We start from the raw sequence: 20693 nt of genomic DNA, 5'->3' as shown, positions 1-20693 counted from the left end.
ACCAAAAATTTTCAATAATCTGGTAGCATTACACACTGAAGCCTCTACCTCTGATTCTGAAATATTGTAATTATTTACTGCTTTTAGAGTTGCTTTACTTTCGTACAGTTCATTCTTTCTATTCCTGATTTATCACAATTTTAAAATCCTTGTAAGGCTAGATATAAATGAATAAAACACTTTGAAATGAAAAACAGCTGAAGTTTAATCTTAAAGTGAACAAATTTTTATTCTGTGCAATTATTTTTATCACTCACTGATTCAAACATACGGATAATATTAAAGATCATATGAAAAGCAAAATGAAAGAATTTTGATCTATAATAATACAAAAAAAACATCTGGTGGTGAGTTATTGCAGACTTCTTTTACATCAGTTTATGACTGTGACACTCCATAGATAATCAAACAATGCCCCTATGAAACAGACCACTTACTCGGATGCTGGGCAAGAGTAAAGCTAAAAAATAATGTTTCATATCAAGTAGAATTTTTACATATTTTAAGAACATACACCCAAGAAACAAGTACAGAGTTTAAGAGAATCTTAATGACAGTATGTGCTGAAAATGAAATTAGATTCTTTTTTCATTAAGATAGTCATATAACCACCTAACTACATACTGCAATAACGTTCAGTGAAATGTACTAATTTAAGACCTTAACATAATATTTCTGCATGGTAAACTCTGAAGAAATAAAATCGTAGTATCAGTCTTACCTCTGCAAAAGTCTCTGACCAATGAGATCAATTTCTTCTACAGGTGCTTTCATAATCTTCTTCTTCATTTCATTGTGCACATCAATGCCATGCTTTGCTCCTGCAATATCACTTGCAAGGTCATTTCTACTTAAGTCTTCTTGGAGATCATCAAGGCGATCGAGCAAGTCAGCTGCTTGCCACATAAAATCTTCTAAGGCCTGTTGATGGCACAAGGCAATTAGCAATTACAAATACACCTATGAGTATTTTAGATAAATATTACAAAAATGAAACTGACCAAAATAATATGTTAAATTCCCTAAAAAAATTCTGTACTTCTGAGCTAATATATGCTGGTGTCCAAAACTAAAGCAACAAATGGAAATTTTGCAAGGTTGCACTTATTTTGCCGCAAAACAGTGTGAACAGCAACATGCAGAATGGTGGACAAAAATGTTCTTAATTTTTTCTTAGTAAACTGATGTGTGCACACATTCTGACAACTGGTTAATGTGCTCAGCACGCGGTGTGGCTACTTCTGGCACCAATACAGGTATGACTATGATGGGACATGCTGTGAATGACGTTGTCATTCTCATGTTGAGAGTAGAGCCAATGTAAAGAAAACAGAAAGTAAACCACTGCAACATGCAGAATGGTGGACAAAAATGTTCTTAATTTTTTCTTAGTTAACTGATGTGTGCACACATTCTGACAACTGGTTAATGTGCTCAGTACGCGGTGTGGCTACTTCTGGCACCAATACAGGTATGACTATGATGGGACATGCTGTGAATGACGTTGTCATTCTCATGTTGAGGCAAAAGCCCCATTCTTCCCGCAGAGCTGCTTGCACGTCTTTGAGAGCAGCTGATGGATGCTGATGCAAACTGTCTCCCTAATGTATCCCACACATGTTGTATGGAATTCAAATCGGGATAGCGAGCAGGCCACACCATGTGCGCAACATCTTCCATTTCCAAGAAAACATCAGTCACCTGTGCTCTATGAGGTTGAGCATTATTGTCCATCAATACAAAGTCTGGGCCCCTCAGCACCTCACAACAACCTTGCCAATCCACCAGTAGAATTCCATGAAGAGGTGTTTGAGTGGTCAATATAATCCCTGCCCTCACCTTTAGGGATCCTTCTTGATATTGGTCTCTTTTTACAATGTTTGGCTCCTGAAATCATATTCCCTTTTCCATCCAGATGTGAATCTGTCAAGAATCACTCACTCTCCAGACCAAATTGGGACTCATCTGTGAAAAGAGTAATGTCCCACTTTACTCATTCCTGAGTGACATGTTGACGATGCCACTCTAGACATTCCCTTCTATGAAGACCCATCAGAGGTACACATACAGCAGGTCTCTGACAACAAAAGCCACTCTGCTGAACCTTTCTGTACACCATTTGCCTCGATATGACACGTCTAGTGGATGCTGTGAGGTCAGATGCCAATTGCTGTGCAGCACTAAGGCGGTACCATCATGCCCTTACAGACAAATACAGGTCCTCTCCTTCTGATGTCACACATGGCTGGCACTGCCCTGGTCTTTGGGATACAATTCCAGTCTCTAAAAACTGCCACCACATGCAAGAAACAACAGAACAATTCATATTAAGACACTGGTCGACATCAATTTGTGACTGTCCTGCTTCCATTTTTCCTATGGCCCTCCACCACAGAGTGTCTGGTAGGCACCTTCTCTGCACTCTATGAGGCGAGCATTATTAACCATCAATACGAAGTGTATACATTGACTATGGATGTAGGACTACCCAACAAACACTATCCCATCTGACAGGAGCCCTCACGTCATCGCTGGCTTGGTTGTCCATTGACCAGAATGCCATCTTCCGTGCACAACACAATTATACAGACATCTGTTGACAGTTTTGTATGATTATGTAGAGAATGAGCACAGAACGGTGAAACAAAGGTTTGTTGCTTTAATTCTGGACACTAGAGTACCTTGTAATTTAGGGTAAGTATGTCGTTACACAACATCTCATACAGGCACATAAGAGAACCTGTATTTAACTGAAGAGTACATCAAGCCTGAGTCAGAATTTTTATTATATCTCGCAACAAAAATCTGAGCACTGTAGAGAAGCAAATTACTAGATATGACACAAATTCACACACAGAAGTAGTACTGAATTCTGAATATCTTTGAACTGAAGTAACACAGAAAAGGTAAGAATGAAACCATTAGAGTAAAACATATGGGAACACTGTTAAGATAGATAAGATGAAAAAAGCAACATTATGCAGCAGGCATACTGCATTATAACAATTTCATGAGTTACCCATAATACTCCATGTTCTGTTTGTACAAAAACAGATCTGAAAAATAGGCTAATTTACATAAATGAGTTACATGGACACTGTGAAAGGATGTGTTAAGAAGTTGTGTGGGGTGTAAGGCTAGTTCGCGTCCGTAGTAGAATACTACACGTGCACCCTGGGTAACGCTAAATGAACTAGCACTAAAGGCAACCAGATAATCCAGATAATCTTGTGCTGGATCTCCTGGTAAACACATCATGAGTGATACCGACCAAATGAACGATGAAGAACTGACTAGAGCACTCGGACCGTGCCTCCGAGTCTGCCACCTAAACATTGAAGGCATAAGTAGGAGCAAATGTGAATTTCTCCAGAGAGTTCTCACTCAGAACAAAATCGACGTAGTCGCGATACAAGAGACTCATGCGGAAAACATAGATCAGCTGGCCTCTAGAGGAAAAATCCCTGGATTCGAGATACTGGGAGCCACCTATCACCGCAATTACGGTGTGGCAACCTACATATGAAATAAGATAGAAAATGCTTCCCTGTGTAAGATATCTACAGACAACAACATACATGAAGTTGCTGTCAAATTTGGCAAGACCACTATAGTTAACATCTATAAGCCTCCCGGCTGGCCATGGCCTCCAGAAGTACTCCAAGAATATCCCCACCCTGCTATCTACATAGGAGACTTTAATAGTCACCATGAGAACTGGAAGTACGCACGAAACGACCAGAACGGTGAATCCCTGATGAGCTGGAGTGAGGAGACTAACACCCACCTGATTTTCAACGCTAAGGACCGCGGAACATTTCGGTCAGCAGCATGGAGACGAGATTATAACTCTGATTTATGTTTTGTCACTAAAAACAAAAACAACCAACCGCTAGCCGCAACTCGTGAAGTCCTGTCTGATTTCCCACATAGCCAGCATCGCCCTGTTATCTTAAAAGTTGGAATTAACATCCCAATCATAAAATCCTTTCCTCGCCCACGATGGAATTTCCAGAAGGCAGACTGGGCCACCTTTGCAGAAAACCTTGACAAGTGTCTAGGTTGGATACCCCCGACTAGGGACAACTATGACAGATTTGTTGGAGCAGTCATCGCCACGGCTAAGAGGAATGTACCCAGAGGCTACCGGAAAGAGTACATCCCAGGCTGGAATGAGAGATGCGAAGACCTGTACCAGGAATTTACCGAAGCCAACAACCAAGAAATCGCGGACGAACTGTTGCACAGCTTGGACGCAGCTCGACGGGAAAAATGGATGGACACCGTGGAGAATCTAGATTTCACTAAATCCAGTAGGCAAGCATGGACCCTACTTCATAACCTGGGAGGCAGTAAACGTAAAATAAAAGACACCCACCCGATAACCCCTAACAAAGTGGCCGCACACATGGTTAGAACCTCAAGAGCACCAAGGGACAGAACACACACCACGACCGTCAAACGTGAATTAAGATCCTTAAAACGAAGGGCATTGCCTACCTCCGAATTTTCCCAGCCTATCACAGCGGAAGAAGTTGCAGCAGCCTTGTCAAAAATCAAAAGTGGCAAGGCTCCCGGCTTCGATGGCATCCACCCGGAATTCCTACTTCACTGTGGAAAATATACTAGAACATGGCTCGCAAACTTCTTAACAGATATTTTAGAATTGGGTAATATCCCACACCAGCTTAAACGAGCAAAGATTATAGCGATACTAAAGCCAGGCAAACCTAATGACATGCCCCAAAACTACCGCCCTATCGCTCTGCTGAACTGTGTCTATAAGCTGTTGGAATGTATCATCTACAACAGAATAAGCGGAAAAATTCTTGAAGTGGTACCGATTGAACAGGCAGGTTTTCGACCCAACCACAGTTGCACCGACCAGATCCTCTCCCTAGCAACTCATATAGAGGCGAGCTTTCAGAAAAAACTCAAAACATCAGTAGCCTTTATTGACCTATCAGCCGCTTATGATACCGTTTGGCGACAAGGCCTGATATTTAAGTTGCTGCGGGTCATACCATGTAATAAGCTGGCCAACCTCATTGATAACATGCTCACAGACAGAAGTTTCAGAGTCATAATGGGCGACTTAAAAAGTGACCAAATGAAGTCCAACAATGGTTTACCACAAGGCTCCGTTCTGGCGCCATTGATGTTTAACCTCTACATATCTGACTTACCTGAAACCACGTCTCAAAAATTCGGATATGCCAACGACTGGGCAATAGCTGCAAGAGGCAGATCAATGGAGGCAACGGAAAACACATTAACTGCGGATCTAACAAAGCTGGGAGATTACTTCCGAAGGTGGAGATTACGGCCAAACGCGACAAAAACGGAGGGGACATGCTTTCACCTCGACAATGCCCAAGCAAAAAGAAAGCTCAACGTTCATTTCGAAAACAGGCAGCTAAACCATAATAATTACCCCAGATATCTAGGCGTCACCTTTGACAGAATCCTAACATTCAAGGAACACCTACGTAATACAGCCACAAAACTTAAAACTCGAAACAATATCATACAGAAGCTATGTGGGACCACGTGGGGCTCTTCCGCGGCTGTACTGAGATCTTCGGCTCTGGGACTTGTCTACACAACAGCAGAATATGCCGCACCGGTATGGCTAAACAGTAAACATACAGGCTTGATCGATGCTCAACTAAACTACACAATGAGGATGACATCAGGAACAATAAAGCCAATGCCTTTACACTGGCTACCTATACTGAGCAACATTCCCCCACCGGACCTGCGCAGAGAGAACGCTCTCTTACGCGAGTATGGAAAAGTGCTGAACAACGAGAAACTGCCAATCCATAAGGACGTTCCTGCCCTGGAGATGAACAGATTGCGCTCCAGACACCCCTCTTTAAAAAAGGCAAAAAATACGCATCCTCTCAACCCGGATTATGGCAACCTCTGGAAAACGCGGTGGAGAGAATCTGTGCCCCAAAACCTGCAGAATATGCCATGCATCAATGTCCAACCACCAGGATTCAATTTGCCAAGGAAAACTTGGACGACCCTGAATCGAATTCGGACAAATAACGGCAGATGTGCAGACAGCCTCCACAGGTGGGGTAAAATCACCACCCCGAGATGTGACTGCGGTGCGGATCGGCAGACGATTCGTCACATCGTGGAAGATTGCCCTCTGAGACGTTTTGCAGGAGACCCCAATGAGTTTCTGACCGCGACTGAAAGTGCAATAGACTATGTAACAAATCTGGATGTTTGTTTGTGAACTTCTGTTTGTTATATACACTATTTTAAACACTTTTATATCTACAACTATATGTTACACACTGTGACTACTCTTTATTTCTGTGTCCTATGATTTTTATGTCTTTTCTATATGATGTGTTACATGCCATAAGCTAAATAAAAATAAATAAGAAGTTGTGTGCAATATGTAAACGTTAACAGGGGCTGAAATGGAAAGAAACAAGACAGCAGTAGTAGTAGTAGAAGTAGACGAAGAAGCTATTGTTTTCTGGTGAAACAAATGAGAAACAGAGGGAATGGTACAACCTCATGTGTCAGAATATGCAAATCAAGGTAGAAAAAAGGCTGTTCAAAAAATATGGTTCAAATGGCTCAGAGCACTATGGGACTTAACATCTGAGGTCATCAGTCCCCTAGAACTTAGAACTACTTAAACCTAACTAACATAAGGACATCACACACATCCACACCCGAGGCAGGATTCGAGCCCCCGCGGCTGTAGCAGCAGTGTGGTTCCGGACTGAAGCGCCTAGAACTGCTCGGCCATAGCCACTGGCAAAAAAAGCTGTCAGTCATGGATTTTCATTATAGATACAGAAAGCCAACATATCAGAATTGGTGATTTAATGCCAGAGTAAGTCAGTAACTACTCCAGGATGGAAGGGACACCTGCGTTATTACATTACAGCGGTATCAAATGGGATGGTGAAACTATAGCTATGTTTCTTGCTGTGATAGTATTATGAAATTTTTGCTATGACGTATACATAGGATTCAAGATACTTATCATAGATGAAAACGAAAAATCAAAATGAATGACTTACCAGTCTCATATCTATCCACTGCGAATGGTCGTAATGCAGCGTTCCTTCCAAGTCAGATGTCAACTGAGAAGTATCAATAATTTTTGGCAGTGCTTCCAGGCTGATCATGTTGGTCTAAACACAAAACAGAAACATAATATAATGAATGAGCATTATGTATGTATGTGAAGCTATTATACACACACCAAAAAACGTTTCGCATCACCTCAGTTTCGAGAGTTCCAGACCCTGTACAGAAAATTGGAATAGAGATCAACATAAACATCATTTCTGCCCTTTTTATTGCTCATGAAAACCACAAATTGCATGTTGTACTACCATACAGAGATACCTTCAGGGCTTTTGGTCCAGATTGCTGTACACACCAGTGCCTCTAATACCCAGCAGCACATCCTCTTGCATTGATGCATGCTTGTATTAGTCATGGCATACCATCCACAAGCTCATCAAGGCACTGTCTGTCCAGATTGTCCCACTCCTCAATGGTGATTCAGCATCCCTCAGAGTGGTTGGTGGGTCATGTCGCCCATAAACCGCCCTTTTCATTCTATCCCAAGCATGTTTGATAGGGTTCATGTCTGGTGAACATCCTGGCTATTCTAGTTGAGTGATGTCGTTATCCTGAAGGAAGTCATTCGTAAGATGTGCACGATAGGGGCGCAAAATGTCGTCAATGAAGATGAATGCCTCACCAATGTGCTGCTGATATGGTTGCACTATCGGTCAGAGGATGGCATTCACGTATTGTACAGCCATTATGGCGCCTTCCATGACAACCAGAGGCATACGTTGGCCCCACATAATGCCAACCCAAAACATCAGGGAACCTCCACCCTGCTGCAGTTGCTGGACAGTGTGTCCTAAGCCATTCAGCCGGAATGGGTTACCTCCAAACACGTCTCCGACAATTGTCTGGTTGAAGGCATATACGACACTCATCAGTGGAAAGAACGTGATGCCAATCCTGAGCGGTCCATTCGGCATTTTGTTGGGCCCATCTATACCGGGCTGCATGGTGTCACGGTTGCAAAGATGGACCTTGCCATGGACACTGGGAGTAGTTGGGCATCATACACCCTATAGTGCCCAGTTTGAATTGTAACACGATGTCTTGTGGCTTCAAGAAAAGCATTATTCAACATGGTGGCGTTGCTGTCAGGGTTCTCCCGAGCCTTAATCCATAGGAAGTGGTCATCCACTGCAGTAGTAGACATCGGGCGGGCTGAGCGAGGCATGTCATCGACAGTTCCTGTCTCTCTGTATCTCCTCCATGTCCTAAACAACATCGCTTTGGTTCACTCTGAGACGCCTGGACACTTCCCTTGTTGAGAGCCCTTCCTGGCACAAAGTAATAATGCAGACGTGATTGAACCGCAGTACTGATCATCTAGGCATGGTTGAACAACAGAAAACACAAGCCATTTACCTCCTTCCTGGTGGAATGACTAGAACTGATCAGCTGTCGGACTTCCTCTGTCTAATAGGCGCTGCTCATGCATGGTTGTTTACATCTTTGGGCAGGTTTAGTGATATTTCTGAACAGTCAAGACCTGTGTCTGTGATACAACATCCACAGTCAATGTCTATCTTCAGGAGTTCTGGGAACCGGAGTGATGCAAAACTTTTTTTGATGTGTGTATACCTGGTTTCAACATCAGTACTAGCCCAGAAGGCTAAAAAGGTACATCTTGCAATACAAACTGGAGCCAAAGATAAGTGTAAATGAAGGAGACTAATCAGCAAAAAAATAATATTACAGACTGAATAGTAATTATTTGTGTAACTCACAGCCCTCAAATTCTGAAACGGACATGGTTAGTAACTCCACCAACTCGCTTGCCGAACCACCGAACCACTTCCAATTGATATGACTGTGTGTTGACACCTGCACTAACGGAGTGTGCGCTGGCAGGCAGCAGTCAGAGGCAGCAGGTAGAAGTCTGTGGTTGAACTAACAGAATCAGACCATGAACCCAACTGTAGGCCCATTGACCACACACAGGTGAATGACTTTGGGCAGACTCGTGCACTATGTATGGGGGCTTTAACACCACTGTGTTACATAAGCTGCCACTATAGAAGTGTAAGAAATCTATTGTCAAAATGTAACTACTGAACATTATAAGAAATATAGGTTCCACATAAATAATGAAAAATTACAAAAAAATTGCTCTGAGCACTATGGGACTTAACTTCTGAGGTCATCAGTCCCCTAGAACTTAGAACTACTTAAACCTAACTAACCTAAGGACATCACACACATCCATGCCTGAGGCAGGATTCGAACCTGCAACCGTAGCGGTCGCGCGGCTCCAGACTGAAGCGCCTAGAACCGCTCGGCCACTCCGGCTGGCTTGAAAAATTACACATTTCAACTTAAAGATACGCAATAGTAAAATGGTTACACTAAAAATAAGTAGACAGTGAGTTACTGAGTTGGTTCAAATGACTCTGAGCGCTGTGGGACTTGATTTCTAAGGTCATCAGTCCCCTAGAACTTAGAACTACTTAAACCTAACTAACCTAACGACATCACACACATCCATACCCAAGGCAGGATTTGAACCCGCGACCGTAGCGGTCAAGTGGTTCCAGACTGTAGTGCCTAGAACCGCACGGCCACCCCAGCCGGCGAGTTACTGAGTGAAGTGAAGTTTTCAGCGATGACTTGTCTTAGCAAGGGTCCAGTAACAACTGAAGCAATGTGCCTTCTTAAAAAAATATATATTAAAAACATTTTGTTCACTTATTTACATTCAGTAACCTTGCAATGAAACTTATGCTTGGACTAGGCAATGGTAATTTGCCAAACTGGAAACGCGAAGACAAGAATATCAGATTGACTCTTCCACACTGTGGTAGCTTTTATATCTATATGAAAGCTTCTGCAGGAATAAAATTGTATACTGGTTTGGCACACAGTTATAATCTGCCGAGAAGTTTTGGAAAAGTGTACATTCAGTTGCATAGCTAAATACTGATTCAGGAAAACAATGTTTTAGGCTGTGGCTAAGCCCTTTATCTGACACCATTTCTATGAGGGGTGCTAGTCTTGATAAGTATGCAGAAGAGCTTCTCTGAAGTTTGGGAAGTATGAGGTATAGTCAAAACAGTTTAATCACATCCATGAAAAAATTAAGTTAGGTAATCAAGTTTTTGTTGGTTTACAGCTACAATCTGCAGTTCCGGTAAACACTGTACCATGCCACTACACATGCCACCCATTCACAAAGAGGAGTATCAGTCAGTCATTTGTTTTCTGCATTTGAAGGGGCAGAACGCTGTAACAAATCATACTGAGTAGGTGGAAGTGTACGGCGAGACTGCAGCATCATGTGCAATGGAAGTTACATGGCACAAACACTTCCAGTGTCATCAAAAAAGCCTGAATGATGAAGAAGGAAGTTACACAGACTGGGCATAGCACCTTAGAGAAACAGAGTGAACATCTTACAAAAGTTTTTCATTACAAATTTCAGATTGAGGTCAGACACATGCTATCACTAGTGGTTTTCATTTTACCAAGTCATCGCGGCAAAAAAAAAAAAAAAAAAAAAAGTGAAGCACTCAGAAGAGGAGGACGAAACTAAATTACACTTCGCGGGTTTAGGGAGCACACACTGTTATTTCAGTGGTTACAATATCGAGTCAAATTTGCAAATAACTTGACACTAAGAGCCTACACATCAGTATGACGTCACAATCCTTCTGGTTTACATGCATGCACTGATTCAGTTGAGAAGGGTGTCATGAAACACTCCTGAGGCACGCTGGCCCCACAACTGTTGTAAATGGTTCCTGATATCGTGGACTTCCGCACTGAGACGGAGGTAATGGCCGAGCTGGCCTCACACATGTTCATTCGGGCGCAATATAGCGATCTCACTAGCCACAGGAGTACCTCAACGTAATGCATACAATTGACAGAGACACCTGCCGCGTGCAGACAATCATTGTCATGTTAAAAAATGGCACCATGTTACTGTGACATGAGAGGTAATACATAAGGATGCAGGGTGTTCTTTACATACCATTGTGCCATCAGAATCGCCTCAATCACTACCAGCCGTGACCTGAAAACATACCTGATGGCTCCCTACACCATGATGCCGGATGTACTGGCACCCATTCACTGCCCGAATGGTCCACCAACTCACTCGCCGACCCACTCGCCAATCCGTCTGACTGTGTGTGGACACCTGAACTAATGGAGTGTGGGCTGGCAGGCAGCAGTCAGACACAGCAGGTAGAAGTCTGTGGTTGGACTAATAGATCCAGACCATGAACCCAACTTTAGGCCCATTGCCCACACACAGATGAATAACTTGGGGCAGATCCATTTGGTGGACTGGTCAGCAGACTCGTCCACTATGTATGAGGGCTTTAACACCACTCTGCCCCTCTGAAGTACAATTGACTGTTGAACAAAATGTGGCTCCATTCATCAGCAGCCCATGCTTTCCACTCATGGCACCACCCGAAACATAGCCATTTGTGTTGTAGTGTTAGTGGCAGGGACTGTAATTCCCTAGTCTGACTGCTGCTATTATGCAAAGAATGGTGTGGGAGATGACATAGAATGTTGGAGGGAGTCCATTACTTTCTCTTGGATGGCATTTTCGACACTAACCTTGACAATGAATATGTCTGCCTTCACTTTCCCAGGCAGTCCAACATCAGGCCAATTACATGTCCGAATGCCCCATATAACTGAATATTCAATGAGGCCCTTTCAAAGTCGGTCAGACGCTGAAAATGCTGTCCTGCACAGTGATCATTCAACATCTAACGCCATTCACACTTCTTACGTACTCTACAAAAAGTCGTAACTACATTAAACACTAACAACCCTAACACACTCTGGTGGCGTTAAGCCCATCACAGAGAACCGCAACTCTAATCGTTTACATACCCGCCAATGGGGTGTATGTGTACTAAGTTACACTGACGACAGATCATTTTTTATCAGGCAGCGTAACTCTCCAACTGAAGAGGCCGAGAGAGGCTCGCATAATGTGAAAATAGTTGGAATTATATGATCACAGGAAGAGTGCCTCTCCAGGCTTCGTCAGTGGACAAGTTAGTATGTAAGATATTCAAATCATCTGATTGTGTTTTGGCAGTAAGCCGAAACCGGCAATGATAATACTTCTGTGATAAAAAAGGAAGAAGTATGTGTCAGTCGGTCTCTATGAATTCCAATCGAGGCGAAAGTGGAAAGGGAAAATTAGTCACAGATCAGTTTTCAACATGTTGCACGACATCTTTCACGTGACAGTGATCGTCGCCCACTGGGTTCCGCAACTGCTCACACCCACTCGAACTACTCGCGCAAACGGGGCATTACCAGCAACATTGCAGCTACACTCAGGCCACTCCAAGTGACTGCTTTAGGCCCTCAATCACCATGGAGTGTGACTCCGAGACAAAGGAGCAAAGCAAGCAATGGTAGCATGTGGATTCACGATTGCCAAAAACGACGAATACCCAACCATTATCGGGCAAAGTGATGCGGAATGTTTGTTGGGACTCCCATGGTGCCTTGGTAACAGACTTTGCTCGTAACAAGCAGGACAGTCCTGACGTGGCTGTGTTATGCTTCAACACGAAGTGTCGCGGGAAGGCGTCCTAGGCACGTTTGTACTCCACGAAAAGGTGTCAACTCATTCCGCACAGGACACAATCACGTAGGCTGCTTCCTTGGGCTGTCAAATTTTGCCTCAGGCACCCAGGGACTTCTTCTCCCGGACGAAGAAACAATTTAATGGCAGGCATTAATGAATTTTCTAATACATTTCCACTAAATAGGAAATACTTCATTCTGAAGCCAGTGGCGGTTCCAGAGCAACATTCTAAATTATCTCAGAAGCGACTGGCTTGTGGATTATGTTTACAGGAAGGTTTATGCTTCTGCTGTGGTTTATTTTTATGGCGGTTTTCTGTATTGATTGTTGTATACACTATACATTTTTCGAACATTTAAACTACACTCCTGGAAATTGAAATAAGAACACCGTGAATTCATTGTCCCAGGAAGGGGAAACATTATTGACACATTCCTGGGGTCAGATACATCACATGATCACACTGACAGAACCACAGGCACATAGACACAGGCAACAGAGCATGCACAATGTCGGCACTAGTACAGTGTATATCCACCTTTCGCAGCAATGCAGGCTGCTATTCTCCCATGGAGACGATCGTAGAGATGCTGGATGTAGTCCTGTGGAACGGCTTGCCATGCCATTTCCACCTGGCGCCTCAGTTGGACCAGCGTTCGTGCTGGACGTGCAGACCGCGTGAGACGACGCTTCATCCAGTCCCAAACATGCTCAGTGGGGGACAGATCCGGAGATCTTGCTGGCCAGGGTAGTTGACTTACACCTTCTAGAGCACGTTAGGTGGCACGGGATACATGCGGACGTGCATTGTCCTGTTGGAACAGCAAGTTCCCTTGACGGTCTAGGAATGGTAGAACGATGGGTTCGATGACGGTTTGAATGTACCGTGCACTATTCAGTGTCCCCTCGACGATCACCAGTGGTGTACGGCCAGTGTAGGAGATCGCTCCCCACACCATGATGCCGGGTGTTGGCCCTGTGTGCCTCGGTCGTATGCAGTCCTGATTGTGGCGCTCACCTGCACGGCGCCAAACACGCATACGACCATCATTGGCACCAAGGCAGAAGCGACTCTCATCGCCGAAGACGACACGTCTCCATTCGTCCCTCCATTCACGCCTGTCGCGACACCACTGGAGGCGGGCTGTACGATGTTGGGGCGTGAGCGGAAGACGGCCTAACGGTGTGCGGGACCGTAGCCCAGCTTCATGGAGACGGTTGCGAATGGTCCTCGCCGATACCCCAGGAGCAACAGTGTCCCTAATTTGCTGGGAAGTGGCGGTGCGGTCCCCTACTGCACTGCGTAGGATCCTACGGTCTTGGCGTGCATCCGTGCGTCGCTGCGGTCCGGTCCCAGGTCGACGGGCACGTGCACCTTCCGCCGACCACTGGCGACAACATCGATGTACTGTGGAGACCTCACGCCCCACGTGTTGAGCAATTCGGCGGTACGTCCACCCGGCCTCCCGCATGCCCACTATACGCCCTCGCTCAAAGTCCGTCAACTGCACATACGGTTCACGTCCACGCTGTCGCGGCATGCTACCAGTGTTAAAGACTGCGATGGAGCTCCGTATGCCACGGCAAACTGGCTGACACTGACGGCGGCGGTGCACAAATGCTGCGCAGCTAGCGCCATTCGACGGCCAACACCGCGGTTCCTAGTGTGTCCGCTGTGCCGTGCGTGTGATCATTGCTTGTACAGCCCTCTCGCAGTGTCCGGAGCAAGTATGGTGGGTCTGGCACACCGGTGTCAATGTGTTCTTTTTTCCATTTCCAGGAGTGTATATTTTTGAATAAGGCAGCGCTGTTTCGTTCGAAAGTGGATGTGACGCCCTCCTGAAACACGAAGCGGTGGCTTCCAGTTTAGCTACAGTAGCAGATGGCCATGTAATAAAGTGTCGTCCTGACTGAGCGTTTATGGAGTAGATGCTAGTATGTTGGTGCAAATATCGTTCAACCTCATCACGTGGCATCCTGACAACAGAGCCAGCTTTCGACATCACGCGGTCTTCATAACGCTTTAATTGCGCGCCTTTTAGAGCCGCTTCAATATTAGCGCATGTTGGCCTTTTTTATCGCTTTCAAACGCTAGTCTTTGAGCACCGGAATTATGAGAGCCTCGTATTTTGCCAGTGTCAAACACCCAACGCACAGTGTGAAAGAATTTTGGAAGCATTACGCATATAACCTCGGATCCGGAACAGTAAAGCGATAACACCATGTGTTACAAAGTTAAATGTAAGACTCTCATTTCGAAACTAATGGCGCCTACCAATTTTCATGGAAGCTAAGGCATATACAGAAAGCACAATAACACAGTTGAACAGAGTAAGATTGCATCTAGATACTGTCATTTTTCCACATAATCACTATCATTCGTTGAGCACATTTGCTTACGATAAAGAAAAGAGCTTGCATGTAATGCAAGCAAAAACCTGAACCAGTGAAGGCTAGCCTCTGATTACAGTACCTGAGTCTGGAACATGATGGCCATGTTGTCCATCTTTGATAAAAATCTGAAGGTTCTGCATCAGAAGCACTACAGTAGATTTGGTAGGACAGTCCAGCCAAATTTGGTAAAGAGTTCCATGATCACGAAACTGTTGTGGGGTCTGGCGTTACCGTGCTACGAGCGGAAATTTGTCTTCTTTTATGGCCTTTCATCTTAGTCTGTGTCGTTTTGTAACGCGACATTCAGACACTTTCTTGGTCGTAATACGCCGATTATAGTTGAGCGAGACGCTGTTCATTATGGGTAACGGCAGGTGACCAGGGTCAACCTGTGCGTGACTTGTCAAGCACTTCGTATAAAATGCAGTTCCCACCGTCTCACATCGCTCACGTCTACTGCGTCGTCTCCATACAACTTTAGCAATCTGAAAAACTTACTGCATATCTCCATTTACGTTCAGCTTAATTTAAGATGCAAGCGATCTGCCTTTTTGCTGCTAGCCGTCACAAAACAACGAAACCAACAGAACATCAGCGAAAGTATTAATAAATTAATACTACATAATCTGGCTGGGACACTCAAAGCCAACACAAAAAAGGAGGCACTACTTTCGAAATGCACTAGTACTCAGTTTCAACACTACAGTGGTACAAAGGACTGGCAGGCTACATACAGATTTATTCAAAGAAGGAACAACTTTTTATCTTTAAAAAGGAAGTGGTAGAATTAAACAAGTAGTGCGGTGGGGCTGACGAACATTTATAACCACACTGACAAAAATCAGTAAAACCATTATTCCAATTATTATCTATGGAAGCGAAGGACAAAAAATAATTCAGGAGCGTAGTTAACTTTGTCACTTGCCTAAGGATAAACAGTACTTGACACAAGGAGATCACAGTCCACACGTACAAGAATACTGCCCAGGATCGTTAATGAATTGTACAATTTTAGACTTACATAAGTTTATTTCCAGGAACGTGAACGTCCCCTCATACGTTCGCATACTCGAGGACACAGTGAAAATTGTTTTTCGATCAAGTGATATCGATAGGTATGTTATCTCGTGTCTTCCATATCTGAACTCCTTTCTCCTCTATCTATTGGACATGCTGAAAAGGGAGGGGGGGGGGGGGGGAAGGATGAATCAAACGGCCCTGTGTATTCACTGATTTAAATGTTTTGTATTACTGTCTCAAACACTGAACTGATCTTTCGAAATTAATTTGCTGAGAGTGAATTCCTTGGCAGCGACTCTATTAGGTATAGATCCACTATCCAGTAGTAACATATGAAGAATTAGGTGATGAATTCAGTGGACTACGATAGAAGGACGTATACAGCATGACATATGGAAGTTTGGGTCGGTGTGGGGAGCGTACATGGATAGCAGAAAGCAGGAAATTTAAGTTAGAGTCCCGGTCCGGCATAAATTTTCAGTCAGTATTGGGTAGCAGATCTATATAGAAAACAGGTGACGTAAAGGCATTCACAGTAACCGGATTAATTTCGAAATGATTTCTTACAGCTGTGGATCGTCAACAGTGTCTGTTCTTTCAGACATGCATGTATGTCTTGAATTAATCACCATCATCACCACCACTACCACCATCACTGACACGCAAACCGGTTTGGGGTTTGCACGGTGTACACCGCTTACATACTGACTTAGCCTATGGAGTGTCTTTTTTCACTTTGGTATCCTCAAACATGTAACATGTTCACCACAAGAATCATCGAGTATAATTATTCCTTAATCGTCATAGCCACTGCAACTGGCCATGAAAACTGCAGCATTGTGAAAGTAGTATGTAGTAAGTGTCAATCTGGCATAAAATGTACTAAATGCTTGGATATACTAATGATTAGTATTTCAGTGCAGTCACACGAAGCCGGTAAGAGAGCTCACGGCTGTAATACAGAGTGTCCATGGGTTTAGGACAGCCATACTCAGAGTAACGCAGAACCTCAGTGGTCCCACATGACAGGATACTCGTACAGGATCTTACAGCCATGTTACGATACTTTAGTCAGCAGCAAGACAAGCATCCAAAACGACAGTGCGTCGTCGTCTGAGTATTACGGAATGTCACAACGGCGACCATTGTTGCGACAGTCCAGTCAGGTACACCAGCAATGGTGTGGTTTGCCCAGCGGCAACATCGGACACAGGAGTGGACACACATCGTCTGTCCAGAAGAAAGCCAGTTCTGTGTACAGCATCACGATGGACGTATTCGTGTGTGGAGGCTCGGAGACGATCGATCGTTCCAGATTGCATTCGTTAACATCATACAGGCGCAGCACCTGTCGTAATGGTATAGGGTGCCGTTCGATATAGAACACGACTATCCCCCCCCCCCCCCCCCCCCCAGCTCGCACAGCGACTAATTACGACACCAGGTGTTACATTAACGACGTGTGAAAGCCGGTAGCAGTACACTGTCTTCGAGGTCACTGTAACGTTACCTTTCAACAAGAAAACGGAAGACCGTACGATGTCCGTGGTGTCCTAACATACCTCGACAGATCTCTCACCCAACGAAAACCTCTGACCAAGGGTTGCTGAGTAACTGGCATGTCAGCATTCGTGAGCCACTACGAGAGATTGCCTCTGGTATGGAGCTGAAGCAATACGGAACGATGTGCCCGTATGTGCCATCTAAGATCAGTTCGACTCAGTGCCACAGCAGGTTACAGCCTTTATTGATGCCAGAGAGGACATATCTGCGTACTAAATTTCCCACCCCATGCACCCACACATCACCTACAGTATACAAGCATTTACAAAATTTACAGTAAGGTGACAAATGTCAAGCGATACCTCCTAAAATCGTATCTGACCTCCTTTTGCCCGGCGTAGTGCAGCAGCTCGATGTGCCGTGAACTCAACACGTCGTTGAAAGTCTTATGCAGAAATACTGAACCATGCTGCCTCTATACCCGTCCATAACTGCGAAAATGTTGCCGGTGCAGGATGTTGTGCACGAGCTGACCTCTCGATGTCCCATAAACGTTCGATGGATTCACGTCGGGTGATCTGAGTGGCCAAAATCATTCGCTCGAATTGTCCAGAATGTCCTTCAAACCAATCGCAAACAAATGTGGCCCGGTGGCATGACGCACTGTCATCCGTAAAAATTCGATCGTTGTTTGGGGACATGAAGTCCATGAATGGCTGTAAATGGTCTCCAAGAAGTTCAACATAATCTTTTCAGTCAATATCGGCTAAGTTGGACCAGAGGACCTAGTCCACTTCACGTAAAAACAGCTCAAACCATTATGGAGCCACGACGAGCTTGTCCAGTGGCTTGTTGACGGCCTGGATCCCTGGCTTAGTGGGGTCTGAGTCACCCTCGAACCCTACCATGACCTATCACCAACTGAAATCGGGACTCATCTGACAAGGCCACGATATTCCAGTCGTCTAGGGTCCAACTGATGCGGTCGGGAGCCCAGGAGAAGCGTGCAGGTGATGACGTGCTTTTAGCAAAGGCATTCACGGCCATCAGCTGTTGACGTGGCCCATTGATTAACGCCGAATTACGTCGCAATGCCCAAACGGATACGTTCGTCGTACAAACCACATTGATTTCCGTGGTTATTTCATGCAGTGCTGCTTGTCTGTTAGCATGACAACTCTACGCAAACGCCGCTGCTCTCTGTCGTTGAGGGAAGGCCGTCGGCCACCTTGTGAGAGTTAATGCCTGAAATTAGGTATTCTCGGCACACTCTTGACACTGTTGATCGCGGAAAATTGAATTTCCTCACGATTTACGAAATGAAATATTCCATGCGCATTCCGCGATCAAAATCTGTTAATTCCCGACTTACGGCAATAGCCACGTCGGTATCCTTTTCCCATGAATTACCTGAGCACAGATGAGGGCGAAATGCACTGCCCTTTTATACTTTGTGTACGCGATATTACCGCCATCTGTATATGAGTATATCGCTTTCCCAAGACTTTTGCCACCTTCGTGTAATCGGTTCGTTATTACTCTGTACACTGACTTCAAGGCGTTTCGCAGTCGGTGCCATCACTTACCTGAACAAAAAGAAAAGTTAACAAATACTTTAAATTTTGCTGCAGGCTTAGAAACGCGACAGTGACGACTCATAGAAAAGTCGTTTGGGGATAACCTATGCGTCACTCTTTTCGCTGGGTGTTGCAAATGTTTACATACGGCAGAACAGCAGCTGTCGTAGCTCACAGCAGGCAGGCGATATGAGCTCACCAACCGCATTGCAGTCCAGTCCTCCGGGTTGCATAGTTACTGTGCGCTATTCAGAGTAGGATGGAAACGGGACACTGCCGTGGTGTTCATGTCGATGCGGACGGCATGTAGGGATACTACAAACCCCTAACATTTGCAGCCCGCAATTTACTGTTCATTCAGATGAGTGAGAGAGGAAACGGGCATTCAGCAACAGCAGCACTATGGCTCGATCTGCAATCGTTCTCACGAATGGGATGCAGGCGGAAGAATTGTCTGTGTGTTTTAGCTGGAGTAAACACTGATCAAACGACAGTTGGCACACTCAAAAGCCGCCAATAGAATGGCTAGAATTATTTCCCCGTTTTAACCAAAGCGCATTTCGTGAATAGGGAGCTACGTGACACTAATCGGATTATCGCTTGCCTGAATCCCTTCGTCTCATGATCCGTCGCCTTCCTGTGGAAAATAAACGTGTGGCACAAATGCTTCGACGATATTGAAACTGAGCTAAAAAATGGCTCTGAGCACTATGGGACTCAACTGCTGTGGTCATAAGTCCCCTAGAACTTAGAACTACTTAAACCTAACTAACCTAAGGACATCACACACATCCATGCCCGAGACAGGATTCGAACCTGCGACCGTAGCGGTCGTGCGGTTCCAGACTGTAGCGCCTTTAACCGCTCGGCCACTCCGGCCGGCTTGAAACTGAGCTCCTGGCATTATATCTCGTCATTTTTACCCAAACAAACATCGTAGTCGATCGGTATGTCCACGGCACGAATACTTGTGATACTTCAATGTGGTGATCTATAGAATCTTTCTCGGAATAGTCTTTAACACCATCATTAATTTATTTCTGCAGCGTCCCAAAAGCAAGTACAGCAGCTGAGACTAAATTGTCCTGCCGGGCTAGTTAAATTATTTAACTGAATGGTACCGCACAGGTGTTCCCGGAGCTACAAACCGTTGTTATTCAGCAGACTGACTAGCGGCTATAAGCTAAAAATAAAAGGGAATTGCCGTTAAACTCCCTGTCAGCATAAGACGTGTACTTTACATTTAGTGAAGTGTACACTCGCATCATGTAAGCTTTTAACTAAAGCATCATTTATGTGAAATCCCCCTCCTCACTGATAATCCGTACCGAACTAGGATTTTTTCACTTTTTCTGTCAGTTATTGAGTCACCAGATAGACGATCTGATCTAATTTCCAACAACGATCTGCTTTGAATGCAAGCGGAGGACGCCTTCATTCCAAAATGCCTTTAAGAACTGTAGCAACGGATCGAACAACACTTCAACAAACGATGAGCACAATATTTTCTAAAAAAA

General features: G+C 44.6%; 1 protein-coding gene across 1 annotated transcript in view; it reads right to left on the bottom strand.

Moving 5' to 3' along the window:
* The window catches only part of LOC124794768 (kalirin), a 2150963-nt gene that overhangs the window by 1267640 nt on the left and 862630 nt on the right, over positions 1–20693 (bottom strand). The window contains exons 8-9 of the mRNA XM_047258392.1: positions 7059–7172; positions 722–921 (exon numbers count right to left, since the gene is read on the bottom strand). Coding sequence (XP_047114348.1) covers positions 722–921; positions 7059–7172 — 314 coding nt within the window. The remainder of the gene's footprint in view (positions 1–721; positions 922–7058; positions 7173–20693) is intronic.

The sequence above is a fragment of the Schistocerca piceifrons genome, chromosome 4, assembly GCF_021461385.2.
Source record: "Schistocerca piceifrons isolate TAMUIC-IGC-003096 chromosome 4, iqSchPice1.1, whole genome shotgun sequence".
In the NCBI taxonomy this organism is placed as follows: domain Eukaryota; kingdom Metazoa; phylum Arthropoda; class Insecta; order Orthoptera; family Acrididae; genus Schistocerca; species Schistocerca piceifrons.
The sequence above is the reverse complement of the archived record's forward strand: the minus strand, read 5'-3'. Positions and strand labels throughout refer to the sequence as shown.